The 22,400-nt window shown below is 41.1% G+C and overlaps 1 protein-coding gene across 7 annotated transcripts in view; it reads left to right on the top strand.

Annotated features, from left to right (window-relative positions):
- Positions 1-22,400, top strand: part of ASPH (aspartate beta-hydroxylase) — a 224,123-nt gene that overhangs the window by 89,337 nt on the left and 112,386 nt on the right. For 6 of the 7 annotated variants that reach the window (XM_045049890.1, XM_023248216.2, XM_045049889.1 and 3 more), the window contains 4 exons: positions 126-164; positions 788-823; positions 5,062-5,106; positions 18,332-18,373. In XM_045049890.1, coding sequence (XP_044905825.1) covers positions 126-164; positions 788-823; positions 5,062-5,106; positions 18,332-18,373 — 162 coding nt within the window. The remainder of the gene's footprint in view (positions 1-125; positions 165-787; positions 824-5,061; positions 5,107-18,331; positions 18,374-22,400) is intronic. The other variant, XM_045049887.1, reaches the window with a different exon arrangement.

Here is a 22,400-nt window from a genome sequence, read left to right as displayed (position 1 = left end):
ACTAAGCCCTAGGGGCTCAAGGATGAGTTAGACATTGTCTCTGCTCTCGATACCATACAATGACTGTTGTCTTATAGTGAGAGTTATGTAGTCCTAAAGGATTATTTTTTCTGTGTATTTTCTAGTATACGAGCCGTCAGAAAATGAAGGGATAGAAAGTTCAGGTAAGCTTTTTCTCTAAACAGGTGTGTCCTACAAGTCAGCCCCACCCCCCTTATATTTATCAAATCTCAGATAACTTGTAGAACAAAGACAGATGTAGTAAGAAATACATTTTTGGGGCAACTGGGTGGCTCAGTCGGTTAAGCGTCCGACTTCAGCTCAGGTCATGATCTCACAGCTCATGGGTTTGAGCCCTGTGTCAGGCTCTAGGCTGACAGCTCAGACCCTGGAGGCTGCTTCGGATTCTGTGTCTCCCTCTTTCTCTGCCCCTCCCCCGCTCATGCTCTGTCTGTCTCTCTCTCTCTCAAAAATAAATAAACCTTTAAAAATTTTTAAAAAGAAATATATTTTCAAGTCTCCAAGGGAGTAATTGGATATTGCCAATATATTTGTTTCCTATTTATGGCAAGTTTTATGTCATCAGGAATGATATTAGCCTATTTGGTATATTCTTCTAATGTAATTTAGGGATTAAAGTTGATATGCTAATATAAATACTTGTGAGTCTCTCTATATAAGAAGCCCCATTCTAAAATTAGCCAAATTTAGGTATCTGAGTAGAGATAAGCTATTTAGGGATGTAATGTGAGTTAATGTAAAACGTGTGTTTGTGTTTTTTTTTAAGATAACGCTGTGGAAGATTCAAACGTAATTTTAGAAGGTAAGTTTTACAGAGATCGCTTTACTTTTTGTATTAAAATTACATTCATGTATTCAACAAGTGTGCCTTGAACACTTGGCTGTCTATATGGTGCTCGGGGCTAGGAGGACCAGCCTGAAAATGGACAGAATTTCTATTTTCTGGGGTTGGCATTCTGGTGGTCAAACGTGATAAAGTAGGCAAAGGTTATGGAAAGTGCAACAACAGAGATAAAAAACAGGATAGCACAATAGAAAATGAGGAGGGTTAGTCTAAATAGGGGAGGTGATTTGTTCAGAAGGGGTTAGCCTTGGGCAGGGATGGGTTGAAAGTTGGGTCCTTTATGTTGCTGTACAGCTGGACAGACTCTTTCTGAAAGTGAAGGGATTGTTTCTGAAAAAGTAGAATTGATGCATATATTACACGGTGGTGCCTTGACACCAGCTAGAGTCACAGAGATTCCAACAGTTCGCAAAGTTCTTTCACGTATGTTATTTCAGTTCCTTACAGTGGACACTGAGGAGGAGGTGGGATAAATATCTTCGTGCTTTTTTAATAAGTGAAGGGCTGACATGGGAGGGAGGTCAGTGGCTGGCTCCACGTCAGGCTGGAAGTCGCTAAGCTGGTGTTTGACCTAGGCCTGGGGCCTGTAGTAGACTCTGGAGTCCATGGGCTTGAACGGCAGGAAGTTGCCACCGGGAACATGTAATGGGGAATTTTTACAAGTTACTCTTAGAATTCATTCGTGAGCCACTGATTGTCAGTTTTCAGATGAAATGTTACGGCACTTGAGCTTGGTTAGGCAGCATCTCTAATAGTACAGTTGACTGAAATGGGAGAAGATAGGGAGGGGTGGAGGCAACGTGGAGATACGAGAATTGCCCTCGTTGTTCACCCACCTGCTGTGGAGGCACTGCGTACACGCAAATTCGTCTCCACGTGCCAGGCTGGGTTGCCTTCAGATTTGCTCCTCCCTCTGATTACTCTGTTTCCTCGGAAGGACATAGCCGAGTCTGGTTTTTATTCAGTTAGAATCAGCAAATGGAAACCCCACATCCCTAGGAGAACTTTATCCATCCCACCCCACATATATTGTTTTATATAGGAGACAAAACATCACAATATGCATCTTGGCCCTGCCGTTCCTGTATTAGAAGTACAGTCTTTCCAGAGACGTTTCAGGCATTTTGATAAACCAGGAGAGGACATGGCAGGGACTGCTAAGGGAGTTCCTTCTGGGGGTAGTGGGGCTCTGGACTGTGCACCTTTACCCCATCCTGTAGTTTCTGTGCTCCTGTGGAACCTGAATGGACAGAGAATGTACCCATCATCTTGGAACTCCTGGGTGGCTCAGTCGGTTAAACGTCTGACTTCAGCCCAGGTCATGATCTCACAGTTTATGGGTTCAAGTCCTGTGCTGGGCTCTGTGCTGACAGCTCACAGCCTGGAGCCTGCTTCGGATTCTGTTTCTCCCTCTCTCTCTGCCCCTCTCCTGCTCATGCTCTGTCTCTCTCTCAAAAGTAAATAAACATTAAAAAAAAAAAAAAAGAATGAACTCATCATCTTCACACACCCACCAACCTTCTCTTTACTCCTCTTCCCCGACTTGGCTGAATGCATCAGTATATACTTGCATTCCCAAACCAGAAATGTGAGTGTCATCATTGACACTCCCTCCATTTCTGTAGCTAATCCCAAGTCCTGTTGAATGGGCTTCTCAAATCCATTCTTTTCTCTGTGGCTTTAGTGATGTAGTTGAGCCCTCATCACCTTCCTGGACAATAAGTGGTAGCCCTTCTAGCCCATCTTCTCACTTCCACATTTGTCCCCTTCAGATCTCTCTGTCATGATGCCATTAGGGTGATCTACTCAAAAGTACAGGTTTGGCTGTATCAATCCTGTGCCTAAACCCTCTTTTCTTCCCCATCTGTGTCAGTGAGGGTACTTCCTGTTACAGGTAACAGAAAACTAAACTTGAATTGGCTTAAGCATTAAAGAGACAGGTGACAGGTCAGTTGTGAACTTGGAGAACGTAGTGAGGAATTTGGATTATATTCCAAGTACAGTAGGAATCTGGGGAAATACTTAAATGAGGTATGACATAATGTGACTTATGTTTTAAAGAATTACTTCCACTCCTAGTTAATTGAATGGATGGAGCAAGCACCGGAGCAGGAACCACTGTGTTAGGAAATGATTGGGTACCAATCTGGGAGGTGATCATGGTGGCCTGGAGTAATGTCCCAGCAGTGGAAATGGAAGGGAAAGTGGAGAATTTGAGACGTATTTTTGAATCACAACTGATGGAACTTTCTGATGATTGTGAAGGAAAGAGGAATAAAGGGAGCCTTTGGTTTGGTTTGAAAAACTGTTGGATGATGGGGCCATCTACTGAGAAGAAAACTAGGATATAGAAGAAATTGGTGTAGGAGAGGAAATCAAGGCTTCATAGTGGACATTTTAAGTTGAGGAATGCTGTAAGATTCCCAGATGGAGATATCAAGGAGGGGGTTGGATATGCCAATCTGAACTGGATGGGCGAGACGTGAGACTGATGATGTAGGTGTTTGGGAGCCATCATCATGAAGATGGTACTAACTCCATGAAAATGGATAAAATTTTGTGAGTATAGAGAGAGTAGACAAGCAATCCCAGGACTGAGTTCCAGGGAATCCCAACATTTTGAGGTTTGATGGAGCATGAACAACCAGCGAGACATGAGGAAAATCATTAGAAAAGAATGTTAAAGAGCAGAAAGAAAGGGAATATGTTTCATGCTATTGCCATTGGAATTTGGGGACTGACAAGTATCAATTGCATTTGGGAATATAGAGATTATTGGTGATTATAGATAAAGCTATTTGAGTAAATGGATGGGAGTTGAAAGCCATACTGGAGTGGGTTTAAAAAGTCCTGGAATAAGGAAAGAAAATCAGGTTATGCTGGTGTAATTAGTTAGGTATTTCCTTTTTCAAAATCCTCTCTTTACATCATTACCCAAATAGATTTCAGGTCATTTGTTTGTAATTTGTACATTTGTTAAATGTACATTTTTTTCAGAATAAAATTGGTTGAAAATTTAATTTATCTTGCAATAATAAGGCTTTCATAGTATAACATCAGTGATGGAAATAGTGGAAGCTCTTAATACTTACAATTTTTTTAAACCTAAAATGACAAGTAAAAGAAATTCAGAGAGAGAAAGAATATTAACAGTTGATAAAGTGCTAATATATCTCTAACTTACTAAGAACGAAATCAGTAGGCAAACCTTAACAAGCTAGTCACGACATGAAAAGCTAGTACTGCCACTGAAACAAAGAAATATGCCAGAATATTAACAGTGATTAGGGGGAATAGGTGAAATTTTTTTCCCTTTTTTCCTTTTATGTAAAGTATTTCCAAATCTGCCATTTGGTCATGCATTCTTCTTAAAATTAGAAGATAAATAATATAAGAAGAAAAATGATTAAAATAGATGCATAAATACATGAGTTTTAGAAAAAGCTATTAAAAATTCTTCCTTTTGACCCAAGTCTGTTACAAGTCTTCAGCAGCAAAAGGAAAGCTGATATAATCTTATCTCTAGATTAAGGTAATGATCGGTGAGTTGTTAGATATGAAGATCTTAGTACATGATGTCATTTTATAGAATGAAGCAGATCAATGTATGATTGTACCGTTAGATGATAAGGGCTACAGTCTCTTTAGTTGCAAGTGCGTTGAAGCAGCCAGGAAAAAGGCAAGATGTTAAAAAAAAAGCCATATCCACATTTTTGGCTAGTCTTAGAATATGTTAACTTGAATATTCTTTTTCAAAACCTTTATTAAAGCTAGTGATTGACTTTTAGGTTTCTGTTTCAACTCCTTCATGTTGTTTCATTCACATTACAATTAGGGTTATGTATTAAAAACCTTTTAACAAGAGGCTCTGAACGTCTTTCCTCAGCTTTCTTTTCAAGTCTGATGCAAAATTGTGACAAAAACCTAGGTTTGAGTTCATATCTCCTTTGCCCAGGCAGTGAGTTTTGAGGTTCGTCAGTTGGGCAGATAATGTAGAGCCTGCCTCGCAGAACACTGGCAGAGTATACGACGTTTGGCAAAGTGATAGCTAATGCTTCTTTGTTGTAACAGTCTGAAAACCTGATGTTTTTTGTGATAATTGCAATCGAATCACAAAAATGTCTGTAAAAATAATCACTGTAACTTAACACTGGTCAGCAATATGTAATGGATTGTGATCTCATTATTTATTGTAGAAGCACATGTGCCCCCTGCAGAAGAACAACAGGAAGTACCACCAGGTAGGACATTTTGTTAGATGTGTTGCCTTTTCCTTTTCTGTTTAATTTAAAATGGACTGTTGATATTCACAGTAGCTGCATGAAACCAGTCTGTGTGAAGAGTAAAACTCCTGAACGAAGGTCTAATTATCCCAAATTTGAAATTGTCTGTGTTTTGATCAGTTGAGCCAAAGTAAGGGAAATACATGTTAGATTCAGTCTAGTTCATGTTTCTTGAGCTGGGATATGAGGAGTATTAATGATCTGCCATTGTAGTCGGTAGTAGTCATAGTAATAGGTGGGGTGGAGTTGTTGTTGTTGGTTTTTTGTTTTTTTTTTCATTGACAGGCTAATTGATGGAGGATATGGAATCAGAATTGCCTTTAAGATGAAAGTTTAATAGCGCATAACCTTGTGACTTTCCTCTTGTTTCCCCATTTCCTTGAGAGCATCTCGGTGTCCCCGGGGCAATCCCGGCTGCCCAGGCCGTGTCAGTTCCCAAAGTCCTCTTTTACAGCCAACTGTGTTAACCCATTTCTGTAGTCTCCCCTCCCTTCTGCCACATGCCCCTCTCGTCAGCAGTGAATTTAGAGAATGGGAACAGCATTTCAACCAAGGCCTGTGCTTTCAAATGCATGTTAGAGATGACATTATCTCTACCTGCAATGGGAAATTAATGTACAAGCCTCCTGTTCTCAGAGTGGGAAAAACGTGTTTGCTTAAGAGACGGAATTTCCAGGACCTCTTTCCCAAGGGTCTGTCTTCTTGTTTCTGTGTTTTATTTCCATTTTCTTTCTTTTTGTGTCATTTATTGGTTGAATTTTTGCTCCTATTTTTTACATTAGGCTTAATGTGAATTTTATAGCAATGGTGTGTATTACCATTATTGATTTTGGTAGAAGTAATTATAACTGCCAGAATCTATGGAATTGTAAATTTCAAGGAAAAAAAAAGAACTTTTCTAATCAAAGAATATATTTAGTTAATACCCCACCTCATCTTTGCTTATTTAATGACTGGGATGTTTTGGGTTTGGACAGTTGTCATACCACGTGTATTTATAATAATATTTGCAAATGCTGAAGGGAATTGAGTTGTTGGTATTATAATGTGAATGAGAATAGAAATTCACAGAGAAGTCGGCCTTTTGCGTGATGACTACTGGGCAGGTGTGCGTATTTTGTGTTTAGGAAAGGTGCACAGAGCAGGGAGAGTTGATGTTTCTATCCACTTTTGTGATTTCCTCCTTATTGTTGAGTGATGCCTCACGGAGTGCCTTGTTTCTGTCTTGATGAGGCAGAGCAGGGTTACCGAATTAGCATTATGATTACTGTCCATGCCTTGAAAGAAAATTGTTTTGTAAGTATTTTTAAAAATAGTGAGTTTTTACAACAGTGGCTTTTTTCCTAGTTACACTTCATATTTTTTTAATATTGACCTGTCTCTAGCAAAGATATAAAAGGTAATACCATTTTAGGGCCAGAAATGTCTGTGCTTTTATTTCCATGTTTTATAAGCTAAGCCCAAGAATTTCCTTGGAAAATACATATAAAATCCACGTGGTTGGGGTGCAGGAATCAGGTGCTTTTTTAGATGAGATATTTAACATTTAACAATGGAGATATTTAACATTTAACAACGGAAGCACATAAAAATGAAGATTTGATTAATATGCACACTTTCTGACCTACAGTAAGCTCCCAATAAATGGTGACCTTGGCTATTTTTGTTTAGTAATGAATTAGCCTGATCTTCGAGGTGGATCAAGAGAAGTAAAGTCCGGAAAGACCCAGTCAAGAGGTTGTAACCTGTAATTTGGTGTCATAAAAACTTGATTGACCCGCTGCCCAGTTATAGTTTGACCTTGCCAAAAGAAACTGTGAGGCCAAGAGTTAACAAGAGTGATTTTTAATGATTGCACTTGGTTTGCCTGTTTCCCATTATTTTCATAGCCTTATTTTATATTACAACTTCTTTTATTCAATCTTACAAAAGAAATAATAGTTAAAACTCTATATTCATGATCTTTTTATAGAATAAGCTGACTGCTTTTGTAAGGGTTTAATTATCTGTGTGATTACAGAAACTGCAGGAACACTGATCATAGGGCCTGTCTCCTTACTTTTCAATTCTCCTTACCTTCTAGTCTTTAAAATCTGTTATTCAGTGGGAACTTTAATTCAGGACCCTCTGCAACATGCTAGCAATTTGTTCACTTTTTCCTGGCCCTTAGACTCAGGCTGATGATTCCTTTGCCTTCCCTGATAATTCTAAGTTCTACTGTCTTAATATTGCTTGTTAAAAATTCACAATCACATATTTATTTATTTAAAATTTTTTAAACATTTATTTATTTTCAAGAAACAGAGAGAGACAGGGCACAAGCAGGGGAGGGGCAGAGAGAGAGGGAGACACAGAATCCGAAGCAGGCTCCAGGCTCTGAGCTGTCAGCACAGAGCCTGACGCGGGGCTTGAACCCATGAACTGTGAGATCATGACCTAAGCCGAAATTGGATGCTCTAATTACATTAATTAACTCATTTAATACCTTCCGTAGCCTAAATATAGACATACTATTATTTCCATTTTACAGATGAGAAAACTGAGACACAGCAAGGCAGGTCGAGATCCGAGAGCTGACAGGTGGTACCTGTAGAGCTGAGGCTGCTCCTTGCGTGCCGGCTCCCAAGTTCACACTCTCGGCCGCTGTGGCCTAGAGGGTTTTACATAAGGGAAGGCCTGAGAGCTGATGAGTTCTGAGAGCTGTTGTGATGTGGTAGAACTAAAGATACTGTATTTTTCAGCATCCTTCTCCTTATATATATTAGTACTTCAGTTAGGACCTGGGAGTATTGAAGATTAGGATTTGTTGTCGAAAAGCCAGTTGTCCAATAGTTTGAATTTTGGCACTTTTTGTTTATATTTATAAGTTTATAAGTGCTTTGCTATCAACAAGGATATAAAAAGTCCTAAGGATCGATCATTCTGATTCTAGAAGCCCATCATTTTGAATACCAGATGTTTTTAAAACATTGTTTTTGTAACCCTTACTCCTTCAGTAAGTTTCACCTTTCTCTTCAAACTCAGATTTGTACTTGAAATCATGTAGCATATGATTCTAGCAATATGACAGAATAGATATGCATAGCACAATTTGATGCATTTATGAAGGAATCGCTTATAAAATTCATCAGAGTACAATTTCCTGCCCAACAGTACTTGAAGGCTGTTTCACTAACTGGTTCCATTAACAATTTTTTCTGTCCTACCATGCCAAGAAAAAAAAAAGTTAGGGGCGCCTGGGTGGCGCAGTCGGTTAAGTGTCCGACTTCAGCCAGGTCACGATCTCGCGGTCCGTGAGTTCGAGCCCCGCGTCGGGCTCTGGGCTGATGGCTCAGAACCTGGAGCCTGTTTCCGATTCTGTGTCTCCCTCTCTCTCTGCCCCTCCCCCGTTCATGCTCTGTCTCTCTCTGTCCCAAAAATAAATAAACGTTGAAAAAAAATTTTTAAAAAAATAATAATAAATAAATAAAAAAAAATAAAAAAAATAAAAAAGTTAATATTATGTTTTATGATGATAGTCATGTTATTCAAAATGGAGATGAGTGAGCATCGGTGTTTCTTCTGCTCCTGTGTCTCCAAAAATGGACCTAACACTTGTAACTCATCCCAGTGTGGACTGGCCTAGCAGTGGGGATGGTTTCACTCCACTGCATCTGTACCGACTTTCACTCTTGCCTCCTCTGGTCACCCAGCATTTTCTAACGTGATCAGTGAGACACATAACCAGCTTTAGCGTGGCAGCACTAGAGGTCTTAGCTTATGTTCATAAATGCCTAACATGAGGGGCGCGTGGGCGGCTCAGTCTGTTAAGTGTCCGACCTTGGCTCAGGTCATGATTTCAGTTTGTGAGTTCGAGCCCCACATCGGGCCGTCTGCTGTCACCACAGAGCCTGTTTCAGATCCTCTGTCCCTCCTCCACTTACACTCTCTCTCTCAAAAATAAACGCTAAAGAATTTCTTAAAAAATAAGTACCTAATATAAATGTTATTGTTACAGATTTCACCATTTATGCAAGAAATGCATATTGAGCAATTACAAAGGTACAGGTCCTGCCCTGGGTGAAGAAGGTACTCAAACAATACAGTGCCTGCCCCGAAGACAGTGCGCCATAATATATAGGTGTAATAAGACAAGTGGGAAAATGGGCAGGTGTCACCTCCTGGAGTGTCCCATACATGATGTTTAAAAATTAGAATCTGGGCCTAACAGTGGCAGGAGGCCGCTGAAAAATTCTAAGCAGAAGAGTCACATGGTCAAATCCAGATTTGAAAAAAGCAGTCCAGTGAGGAGATGGGAGACTAGGCAGGGGACAGGTGTACCGACTGGCTGGAGGCCGGAAGCTTCAGCTACCGTGGAAGTGTTGCGGGAGTTTCCGCAATGCCTGGTATTCGTTGTCTCACTGCTTCGAAGAATGAAGAGGTGGACACAGAATGAACAGCAGGCAAAAGTTTATTAGAGTGTAAGATCAGAAAGGAAGAATAGTATGAAAAAGCTCTCTTTACAGAGAGGCAGGATTTGAAAGTGAACGCCGGGCAGCTATAGGCAAGTGTCCTTGTTTTATAAGGTTCCGGCCAGCCCTCTCTTCCTCCCCTCCTTGTTCCTTCTCAGTTTCTACGCTTTTTGATAGCTCAGGGTGCTGGGTTGTCCATTCCTGATTGGCTCGTTTCCATTGTATGAGGGGTCTACGGCCATATCATTATTCCTTGTGGGTCATACATTCTATGGTCTCCTACTTATCTTTAGTCAGGTCTTTTGTCCAATTCCTGAGGGAACCTGAGGGGGAGTAGGGGTCTGTTACAGTCTTAGAGGAACCTTACGCTTGAGGAGGTTTGCTACAGTCAGAAACTCCCATCATTGTTTCAGAATACGTGTTTTTCCCCACCCTGGGACCTCAGGTCCTATGCTTTCTCTCTCCACCTATTTTGCCTATCTTTTCCCTATCATAGAAGGGCTGGAGAGGCAGGATCGACCCCTGAGCATTGGAATTGGAAATAATTTGCAGGAAAGAGGGCTGATTGAGGGGAAGGGTCGAGGATGATTCCCGTGTTCCTAACCCGAGTGAAGGAATGATCAGCCTTTCATGGACCTATAGGAGAAGGAGAAACGGAGAGAAAGAGGAGGTGACTGGCCTGGTGTGAGACATACTGGGTGTGCAGTTCAGTGAACCACTTCTGAGCAGAGTTGTCTTTAAATATTTAGGAGCATATAATTAGGGCATTCCGGATATTGTTGTAACTGGGCTTTTAGTTTATTTGCCTTTAAAAAAATTTTTTTATTTGTTTAAGTAATCTCTACACCCAACGTGGGGCTTGAACTCACTACCCCGAGATCAAAGGCCGTGGGTGCCTCACTGAGCCAGCCAGGAGCTCCAGTTTATTTGCCTTTTTATCAGTACTCATCATTATACTTTGAACAGCTTCCCACAAACTCAGGTTTTTTGATTGCACAGGCTACAGAAATGCTTATTCCTCTTACAATCAAGCTAGTTGATAAATTCTGAGACACCCTAAAGTCAAACTCCTTTTTAGAAACATTTTCTGCTGAGGTATAATTAACACATAGAGACATGCTCCCTCGTTGAGCATACAGTTTGATGCACTTGTACATGGGATACCCTCCTGTACCCACTACTCTGAACGCTTCTGGCCCCCCAGAAATCTCTCCCTACCCCCTCCCAGTAACATCCCCACCAGCAGTAACTATTCTGATCTGTATCACCATTGACTGGTTTGCTTGCTCTCGAATTTAATTAAATAAAAAACATTAGTAAACACACACAAATACGTATATACTTTTTTGGTGACTTTGTTTTGTGGCTCAGCATCGTGTATGAGTTTCTTCCACTTTGTAATGTATAATAATTTGGTTTTATCCATTACTACCTACTGTAAATACACTACATTAAAAAAAAATTCATTCTACATTGATGACTGTTGTGAATGTTTCCAGTTTCTGGCTGTCACGAAGAAAGCTTCTATGAATAATCTTGTACTTGTGTTTTGTATATAAACACTCATTCCTGTTGGATATATGAACGTATACATATAATTTCTAGTTACTTCACATTAGCACCAAACAATTCTGCTTATGTAGAAATTTCTGGATACACACACACACACACACACACGCACATGCGCACGTGTGTAAACACACCTATGTAGGTAGGTAGATAGGAAGGGAGGAAGGAAGGATCATAACCCAGATTTAGAAATTCTGTCACAATTTGGCTGGGCCTGTATATACACTGTCTTCTTTTCTACTCAAATTATAACAGATCTAAAACTGTGATAATAAAGTCAACCAGATGCTAAAGTGTGGAATGAGAAAATATTTGTAAAAAATTGGACAAGAATGACTTTTACTTTTTTAAAAATACTGCATACTTTTTAAAAATCCATCATTCATATTGTTTGTAACATTAAAAGCTGACATAAAATGATTAAAGAAATGTATTTTAACTGCAACTTACAATATCCAGTTGCTCCTTGAAAATCTCTCCTATATTCGTTTTTCAAATACCATAGGCTAGATTTTTTTTTCCTCTATAACGTTTCTTTTTTTTTTTTTTTTTTTTAAAATTTTTTTCAACGTTTATTTATTTTTGGGACAGAGAGAGACAGAGCATGAACGGGGGAGGGGCAGAGAGAGAGGGAGACACAGAATCGGAAACAGGCTCCAGGCTCTGAGCCATCAGCCCAGAGCCCGATGCGGGGCTCGAACTCACGGACTGCGAGATCGTGACCTGGCTGAAGTCGGACGCTTAACCGACTGCGCCACCCAGGCGCCCCTAACGTTTCTTTTTAATACAGTGAAAACACTGGCGGGAGAAAGAGATTTAATGCTTGTGTTTCTCAAAAGATTGAAATTCTTAAATTCAGTTGTAATTCTCAGATGGCTCTAAGAAGCTTAAATTTGCAGCAGCAGCTTTGCAAGTAATTCCCAGGGACTTCTCTGGGTAGTTAATCACTCCGTTTAACAAGTTGCCCTTAAAAACAACAACATGCAAAAAGGCATTTACTTCTGTCGGTGGGGTTTTTTTTTGTTTTTTTTTTTAAGTGGAATGAAATGAAGCAGTTTCACAGTCTGTGTCTAGTTGGTCCTTTAATTTAGATTTCCCCTTATTTTTACAGATACTTAAAGCTTCAGAAAGACTGCCCCCACTACCCACAGGAGGACCAGCCTAACCATACGCTCCAAAAGATGGCTGTGATAGATCTTGTGACGTAATTACTGAGCAGACCAAGATCTTTGGGAATGAATGAACACTAAAGATGTTTTCAGTCGATCATAGTCCACTGGCATTTCAGTGTATTCTTTTTTTTAGAAACAAATTACATGTGATGTTACATTCCTGCATGTCCATTTTTGATAGCATTAGTGGATCCTTTGGATTTCTTTTCCTTTTCTTTTCATGACAAAGCTTTTAGTCTTACCTACATTTGTGTGTGTTTTTCAGACCGCAGTTAATTGTACTGATGATGTAGCAACAATTGCCTTGGCACAGTTTTAATATATATATATGTGTGTATATATATATATATATATATATATATATATATATATATATATTACTAGTAATTACCACTAACTGTTGGGCTGACCTGTGTAACCACATACACGTGATTTCCAAGCCATGAAGAGTGCCCCGTGCTCTGAGAAACACTACTAGAGGTCACCATTCGCTGTAAAGATTTGGGTTGTGTATCTCTGCACTGATCTCCTCGTAGGACTTTTCTACCATTAGCTTTGAGTATTCAGGGTAAAACTCAAATTTTGAGATTCCTATAGCTGTTAGCTCATGGATTAGCAAAGTTTAATATTTCAGTGAAAGTCTTAAATTATCATGATTAATTTATTTTTCAGATAGAGGGGGGACATCTGAAATTCCTTGCTGGGACGTAGGCAAAAGGAATGGCCTGGTATATAATGCAAAAAAGGCTGTTTGGCACCTCGGGTCCATCATATGATAGCTGTAGTCCAGTCAGTATTGGTTTAAATATTAGAAAAATCTGTATCAGTTACTGGTGCACGTCTTAAAGGTTGCTTTGCCTTTGGCTAATTAAGTAATGCCCTCACAACACTGAAGACCACACGGTGATCTTGCTAAAGAATAACGCCCCTACATGGGTTGATTTAGGATGTGTGAAAAACCACTCACAGAGCCACATGCCTGCTGCTGTTTGCAATGTATGAGCCTTTTTTCTCTTCTATCCTGAAGAGTTTCTTCTATTTTTGATGTGCTTTATTTTGGCTCAGAAATAGTTGCTGTGATGAAAATACTCATTTGTTAGAAAAGAAGTCAGTGACATCATTTAAAAGGACCATGAGCTGTTAAAAAAAAAAAAAAAGCCATAAGAAGTCATTTCATTTCCATGTCAGGGAAAGCTTGATTATGTTAACATTGTCTTAAGATAAGGTGACTTTTTTTTTTCCTGCTTTTAGGGCTACAATCAAAGAGATTTTATATTTATATCGTTATAGATCATAGTTACAATGTAGTGAGTTATGCATGCTGACCCAGTGTGTAGCGAAATCCGGAAGATTAAATTACTAAGAAAAGCAATAATTTTCCGAAGCTGTGATATGGGTAATACAGAGTTGCTACTCAAATTCTAATAAAGCTCTTAATTCATATTGTGAATTATAGAACACTACTTTTTATAAAGCCATATTTTTTTAGGGAAGCTTAGGAGTGACATAGAACTGATAAATGAGTAAAATTTTGCTGGAGTTTTGTATATAATCATCTCTACAACTCTGGAAATTGAGGATCAATTATGCTGTAGTCAACTTCAAATACTTTTTAATTCCAAATATCTGACTTAATGAGCCTTGCCTTTACAAACAGATGCCAAGGATGGGCAACATCAATGGATTTTCTAAAAATAATGTAAATGTCTTCTGTTTAATGTTATTTGAGTGCAATAAAATGCAGAATTCTTCTCTATATTGTCATTATTTATTGTTATTATTTTGTTATATAACGAAATCAGTTCATTTTACGCTTACTAGTATTCTAGAATGTTACAGTATCTTTGATGACTGAAATCTTGAAAGTGTACCTTCAACTCTTTCTTAACGTATTTCTAATAGGTAACGTTTATTTTATTTACCATTTACTCTTATGCTACATAAGAGTAGCATACTCATCCGGGGGCAAGATTAAAATTACCTCCATCTGTTGTAGGGTTTTTGTTCAGCACCCAGAAGTTTTGGCAAGCCCCACTCCCTTGTACCCTTCTAACCGCCCCCCCCCCGCCCCCGCCACCATGATCATTGTTCTGTGAGGACATGAATGAACTTCATCCTAGTTGAGAAGAAGAGAGTCTGAGCAGGTGGTAGAGCAGAAAAGAGTACAGGAAGTTCTCTTTTGATCTTCATTCTCTGGGCAGAAAAGGAGAACTAGAAAATTCCAGAAAGTGTTGTTTTCTCCCCCAGCATGCCCAGAGGAAACAATAAAATAAAGACTTTGAACACGGGCTAAGCAGACCCACTTTTATTGACCTCATTTACTCTGCTATGTGCTTCGTGTGTGTTAGGGAGTTGAGGTTCCCCAGCAGATAGGGGTTATCCCTGCTTGTGGACAAGAATACTGAAGGTCAGAGAGGGGAACACCTGCCAGCCGTGGTCATTCATGGTATTCTGAAGTGAGCAATGGGCAACAGGGGGAAGGTGGAAACAGCTGGAGGGCAGGCAGGTTGGAGACTAACCAGTAATAGTCCGGGTGATGCGGTAGGACCTGACTCAGTACTGGCAGGGAGACAGAAGAAGACAGAAAGCTGTACTGGAAGGCTGGGCTGGGTGGGCTGTCAGAGGGGAAGCAGAGCCCTAGGTCTGGGTCCTGGGGAGTCACAGATGCCATTGTGATGAGCATGGGAGGACAACTAGACCCGGATGGAAATTAGCTTTGGGATGTGCCTGGGGTCCAAGAAGAGCTGGCCAGAGAGCAGATCAGCACAGTATCTGGAACATCATAGAGTTGAGGATTTTTCAATTCATGAAAGTGATTTTCTTTAATGGTTCATGATAATTTTTGGACATTTAAGATCCCATTCATTTTAGTAAGAGTTTTCTTATTCTGAAAGGGGAAAAAAGAGTTAAGTACGGTTAGAGATTGCATAATGTCTTTCTTCTTCAGTATGAGTGCTTAAACACTAAGTATGAGATACAAGTGAACTGTACTTTGATAACTTTCGGAATTGGACTGGGTCGATGGAATTGATGGGATCATCTGCATTTTGTGCTTAGAACAATGCTGGGCACACAGTAAGCATCCAACAAGTCGATTTTCCTCTGTGGCACAGCAAGGTCCACATAAAGTGTCTCAGACACGCGTATGTGCAGAGAATAAAGTAAAGCAGAGTAACACTTTACTATTAGCTGTGCAGAGTAGCAGTGAGTAAGCTGGAACTCTTAGAAAACCCGTTTATCTAAGCTACATTTCAGCACTGCAAATCAGAGAGGCTAACCTGCCTGCTCTCTGTGCATTTCCCCATATCCAAATATGAGTAGATGTTAGCATGTTGATGTGATGTGAGGTACAGAAAGGGACATGAGCGAGAGCTTTTGCCCAGAGCTGGGCGAGTTTGGGCTGGGCCTTCTTAGGTCAAGCTCATTGCCTCATCATAGATACTCCGTTGGAAGAGCAAGAAGGGTGGTGTCCCTTGTTCCTGGGAGCACGCCTGGCCAGGGCCCTCTCACACCTATTTAAAATGTGATCAAGCCACTCCTCCTTCCTTATTAACTCCCTTGGGGCAGAAGATGTGTGGAGAACCCTAAACTCTTCTTCATGACCAGTACCCGCCTGTTTTCTCTAGTCAGGTTAGGCACTTGCATTTTGTACTCGACTTTTCAAATTACACTAGCCGTGTGCCAGGTGACAGATTACTGAGGACGTGGAGGGTCACAACCTTCCTGCAGACACTGATGATACCAGCGGAAGGACTTCTCGAGGACTGAAATTGTTGACGATTTCCCTCAATCCTGTATCCTTGACGTCTGCCTGTTAAATGATACACTGCCTAACTTTTTTTTTTTTAATTTTTTTTTTTCAACGTTTATTTATTTTTGGGACAGAGAGAGACAGAGCATGAACGGGGGAGGGGCAGAGAGAGAGGGAGACACAGAATCGGAAACAGGCTCCAGGCTCTGAGCCATCAGCCCAGAGCCTGACGCGGGGCTCGAACTCATGGAGTGCGAGATCGTGACCTGGCTGAAGTCGGACGCTTAACTGACTGCGCCACCCAGGCGCCCCTACACTGCCTAACTTTAATGAGATCAGAACTTCTAGAACATTCACCGGAGATCTAGAATGTGCTTTCATTTTTGTTTTTAAATACCCTGTGTATGTCCTGCCTCAGTGGCAGGAAGTGTGTGGCACTCAACTTTATAAAACCCACTCTTTGCGGAAGGCGAGACCTACACGTCACTACCCTTTATTTCTCTTGCAGAGAAGGGCACTGTAGAAGATTATATGCTCTGGAGGGATGTAAACTGACCTTGATAACGTCAGACACTCTACTTTCTAAGCCTCAGCTTCCTCCCTTGCACAGAGGGAGATGAGACCTCCCTCCCTCCCGGGTGTGAGGAGACAGGAGACAGATGCCATGGGCTTAGACCGAGCCTGGCACACTGCAGCTTCGAAAGGCTGCTCCCTTCCTCTCCACTAGCGTCTCAAAAACACTTGACCTATGAAAATTCCTTCTTTGTCTGGGAGCCTGCCTCAGATTGACTTTTCGCTTCTAAAAAATGATAAGTGTGATCTTGAACGTATGGAGGAAACTGGGGAGCAGAAAGTCTAGTGTTCTGTGGTTGTATCCCTGATCTCACCCCAGAGCCCAGGCTACGATGGGGGAAGAACTGAGTCAGATTTTATATCAGCCCCCCAAATGCTACCCCATCCCGACTCCAACATCCATGCCGAAACGTGTGTGCCGAGAAATACCCAAAGCTAGATAAGTACCTGCTGGAACTATAATCAACTGGTCTACTAGACCCCAACCTATATTAAACAATAGGCCAGATATGAGATAATGCAGAAATGAGGTTATAAGTGCACGGTCAGATCAGGTACCATAGTTTTCCATGTAGGGGGGATGTTGTTTGACTGGCCCAGGTTCTGGGTGGGTTTGCACTCAGCCCCGTTTGTAGGACAGACCCTATGACTCTGGCTCACTTAGTGAGAGGCTGACACAGGTAAGCCGTGGGCTCCTCAGCACCTGGGCTCAGTGCGAGCACCCCCAGCAGGCCACCTGTGTATATGTGAAGTCCTTAGGGAAGGGAGACTGGTGTCACCCCAGTGAGGGGGACACGCTGTATTCCTTTAAAGTACACAATTGCTATTATAAAGTACTCTTAGTGTTTTAGGAGACAATGCAGATATTGAACAAGCTTTGATGAGGGCTTCTCTCCACTTCAGTTTGCCTTTGTCCCCACAGAGGCACTTAGAATTGGCAGGGATTGGGGCGCCTGGGTGGCTCAGTCAGTTAAATGTCCGACTTCAGCTCAGCTCATGATCTCACCGTTTGTGGGTTCAAGCGCCACATTGGGCTCTGTGCTGACAGCTTGGAGCCTGGAGCCTGCTTCAGATTCTATGTTTCCCTCTCTCTCTGCCCCTCCCCTGCTCACGCTGTGTCTCTCTCTGTCTCAAAAATAAACATTAAAAAAAAATTAAAAAAAAAAAAAGAATTGGTGGGGATGACCCACGGCCAGTGTCCTGTAGATGTGGAACACTTAGCCAGATGCCTCAGCCCTGGTTACTGCTCAGTGACTTTTTTTTAAGAGAGAGAAAATGAGTGGGGGAGGGGCAGAGAGAGGGAGACAGAGGATCCGAAGCAGGCTTCACACTGTCAGCGCAGCCCGACGCAGGGCTCGAACCAGGGCTCGAACTCGTGAGCTATGAGACTCATGCTCTGAGCCAAAGTTGGAACCTTAACCGACTGGGACGCGAGGCGCCCCACTGCCTGGTGACTTTTCTAAGTAATTCAAATGAGTCTAATCTTAATGTTTTTGTAACCAATTTCATGTGGGAAAGAATTTAAGGTTTTGGAAAATTAAACTCTATGCCCAGAAATATTTTTCTTAAATTATATTTGTTTGAATTCATTTAAATATGGTCCTATATTTTGAGATATTGAATGGTGGCGTTCACGATATTCATTTTGTTTTGTCTTTACTTTTCAGAAACAAATAGAAAAACAGATGATCCAGAACAAAAAGAAAAAGGTGAGATTATCAGACAAACAACCCTTCAAATATGCATAGGAAAAAAATCAGCATAGCATTCACGAATAGCATGATGATTTTCTTTTTTATTACCAGTTAAAAGAAGTTGTCTCTGGGTTTATCATTCCAATGATTTTATCAAACATTTAGTAATATTTACATAAACATTAAGAGCCAAGGCTCTAAAGAGAGGTTGCCTGGCTTTTAATCCTCGTTTTGCCATTCACTCTATGTGTGTCTGAGAATCCCTTGCCTGGTGTGCCTCAGTTTCCTCTTCTGTGATATGGGAATAAAACAGTACCAAGTTCAGGAAGCAGACGACTCCTGTTTCTACAATAGTAATTGGGTGAAAATATGTGCAAAGTGCTTAAGGAAGTGTGCAGCACAGGGAAAGCACTTAGGAAACGTCAAATATGATTGCTTATGTTAGCATCTGTGCCAGGAATAGAGATCCAGAGATTACTAGAACATGTTCTCTTTATTCAAGGAACTCTGAATTGTTGGAAAGACACGCAAACAAGGTTACATCCACATAGAATGAATCATGTCTGCCTTCCCAGAGTTGATTACAGTGGGATTCCAATAAGTTTAAGAATCCAGTAGAATTTTAAGTCAGCTCTTATTAGAGTGAGGAACTAAGTTAAAAAGTGGTGCTTTTAAAAGAATGGTGCTTATGCTTTATTTTTCATATTCCACTTGTCTTTATTCTTTCCAGTCCTTGACATGTTTATTTTCAAGGATTTAATTCAAGCCCGGTCAATAAGAATCTCTAAATAGTAAATAAGGCTGCAAATTTTAGCTCTCGTAAATCTTTTCAGTAATTTTATTTATTTAATTAATTATTTGTTTATTTGCATCATGATACGTGCGCTGTTTAATTACCCCCATCCCCTCTGGTAACCTTCATTTTGTTCTTATAGTGAAGAGTCTCTTTCTTGGTTTTTCTCTCTCTTCCCCCCCCCAACCGCTCATTTGTTTTGTTTCTTGAGTTCCACATATGAGTGAAATTTACGGTATTTGTCTTTCTCTGGCTGACTTGTTTCACTTGGCATTATACTCTCTTGCCCCATCCCTGTTGTTGCAAAAGACAAGATTTCATTCTTTTTTATGGTTGAATGATATTCCGTTGCATTGAAGATGTGTATACCCTACCTATCCTCTTTATCCATTCACCAGTCGATGGACACTTGGGCTACTTCCATAGTTTGGCTATTGTAAATAATGCTGCGATAAACACACGGGTGCATGTATCCCTTTGAATTAGTTATTTTTTCTTTGTTTTGGGGGGGTAAATCGTCAGTAGCGCAATTATTGGATCATAGGGTAGTTCTGTTTGCTTTTAGTATCGTTTGATAAAATCTTTAATGATTAAGCATTAGAATTTCATAAATGCCTTTAATTTTTAGTGATGAAAGCGGTGTCTACATTTGAGAAGATATTAGAGTAGATATATTATATTTACACATAACATGTTATAATACACATAATGTACGCAGTCTTAGTGTACAAATAAAACTTGTGGACTTGCTAGCCGCTGGCTGTAATTCGGTAGCCCTTAGGCTGGGAACTAGGCATTTAGTCACGTATTTTTTTTTCCAGACTAGTTGTATTTAATTTTTTATCAAATTAATACGGGTAGTTTTTAACATATGACTTTTCATGGAAACAGCAGTCTTCTCCCCTACCGCTCCCTGTCCGTGAGTCCCAGTGCTGACTTTCTTTTAGCCGTTTCTTCTGGTACTTACCTGCGCATTTCTAAATAACTTGCTAATTCTGCACGTTTCTCGTCAGTATCAGAAACTGTTAGTTGGTTTAAAAAAAATTTTTTTTCAACGTTTATTTATTTTTTGGGGGACAGAGAGAGACAGAGCATGAACGGGGGAGGGGCAGAGAGAGAGGGAGACACAGAATCGGAAACAGGCTCCAGGCTCCGAGCCATCAGCCCAGAGCCTGACGCGGGGCTCGAACTCACGGACCACGAGATCGTGACCTGGCTGAAGTCGGACGCTTAACCGACTGCGCCACCCAGGCACCCCTGTTAGTTGGTTTTTATACGTAGGTGACTGGGATTTAGCTCAGTCATGGCACAGGTTCTCCACACTGCCTTCCTAATCTTCCAGGATGCCATGACATACTCCGATCGAAAGTAAGGAGCCCTCTTATCCTCGCTTTTGTTTTCTGCGATTTCAGTTACCCGTGGTCAGATGTGGTCAGGAAGCAGAACCCTCTTTCTGACGTGTTGTCAGAAATGCCCACATCCTTCACCTCACTTCATCTCGTCATGTAGGCGTTATCATAAGAAGGATGAGTCCAGGACTGTACGGTATTTTGAGAGAGAGACAGAGAGAGAGAGAGACCACATTCATATGACATTTCTTACAGTATATTGCTGTATTTGTCCTATTTTATTACTAGTATTGTTGTTGATCTCCTACAGTGCCTGATCTGTAAAGTAAACTTTATCATGGGTGTATGTGCATCAGAAAAAACTTGGTCTGTATAGGGTTCAGTACTGTCTGTGGTTTCCGGCATCCGTTAGGAATCTTGGAATGGATCCCCCACAGATGAGGGGGGATGACTGTACTGAGGAGAAAAAAAGAAAGCAAGGAGGAGGATGTCACCGGGCTTTGGGTAGATCCTCGATTCCAGAACCCTGCTCTCACTTGGTTTGCTGATGCCACATCCTCTTGGTTTTTCTCCGACTGTCTGCCGTTTGTTTGCTTGTTCTCAGCCTCTTCAGATGGCCGCTCGTCTCCCTGACCCTCCGGCACCCCAGTGCCCGGGACTGGGTCCTCAGAGCACCGCTCTCTCTGCACGCTCTCCCGACCCCCCTTACTTTCCCTGCCCTGTTTCCTTGCTTTGGTTTCTCCATACCGCTTACCACCATGTGGTTATATTTGATAGTTTGTCTCATTCTTTCGTGTTTGTTCGAACCTCCCCCCGGAATTAAATTTTCATGGAGACGCATTTTTGTCTGTTTTGCTCACCGCTGCATTTCTTGTGCCTGGCACATAGTAGGCGTTCAGTCAGTATTTGAATGAATTTCTATTATGTTTTAATTCCTAAGGATTAATACGAACAGACATGATAGGCTCTTTAAAACCCAAGCTCTGGAGTAAGAAGCACACCCCGCTAGAACTCCTAGGATGGAGATCTATGGGGAACCCAGACCTGAATCAGCGACACCGGGGTAAGGAGACTGCTGTTGTCATCCCTCAAGATGCTGGGACGACTACGTGATCTCCTCCGTGACCTCGTATGTCTGAGCTCAGTGGATGTGTCCTCGTACCCCTGCTGTTTGGAGCGCAGAACTGACTGGCGTTAAAGTGTTACATACCCTTACAGTTTCTTCATCCAGAAATGAGCATAGTGTTTCTCATGCCTCACAGGCCCTACTTCAAAACAGGAAGTTAAAATGAAACTAGTATTTGTAAATGATAAATGCAGTCTGCTACACTACTGCCATCCAAATATCTGGACTTCGGATGGCTTTTGATTAGCAGTTCAGTCCGTTGATGCGGGTCAGCCAGTTTTTAAATTTTGTTCAAGCGGTGCTTTTCAAAGATCCGTACGTACTGTCATAATCAGCTACAAAAGCAAAAGTACTTTTAGCTCCCAAAGGAAGACCCATATAGTGAAAGAATAAAGGGTGGTTTTTTGTTTTTTGTTTTTTGTTTTTTTGACTGAATAAATTTAGCTGTACAAAAACTCACAGAATGATCCACATCATTCAGTTGGCCTTGGACCAGTGAACACTTCCTGTCCTGCCTCTGCACCAAGGCTGTTCTTTGGGACCAAGTTAGCCAGCGTCTCGCTCTGTGATCCCAGATACCGGCCCCAAGTATATGTTGATTAGGGAAAGAAACAATTTTAAGGAAAACCCTGGTTTTTTTTAACAGCCCCCCGTTTTTACCCTCCTCCTGTGTCTTCAGCATTTGAGTTAGATTCAGACCTTCCCTACAGATCACCACATTCCCATTACAATCAAATACAGTTACATCTAATTTTTACACACCTCAAGTTGCCG

This window comes from Felis catus, chromosome F2 (genome assembly GCF_018350175.1).
Source record: "Felis catus isolate Fca126 chromosome F2, F.catus_Fca126_mat1.0, whole genome shotgun sequence".
In the NCBI taxonomy this organism is placed as follows: domain Eukaryota; kingdom Metazoa; phylum Chordata; class Mammalia; order Carnivora; family Felidae; genus Felis; species Felis catus.
Note: the sequence above shows the minus strand (reverse complement) of the source record. Positions and strands in the feature narration are given on the sequence as shown.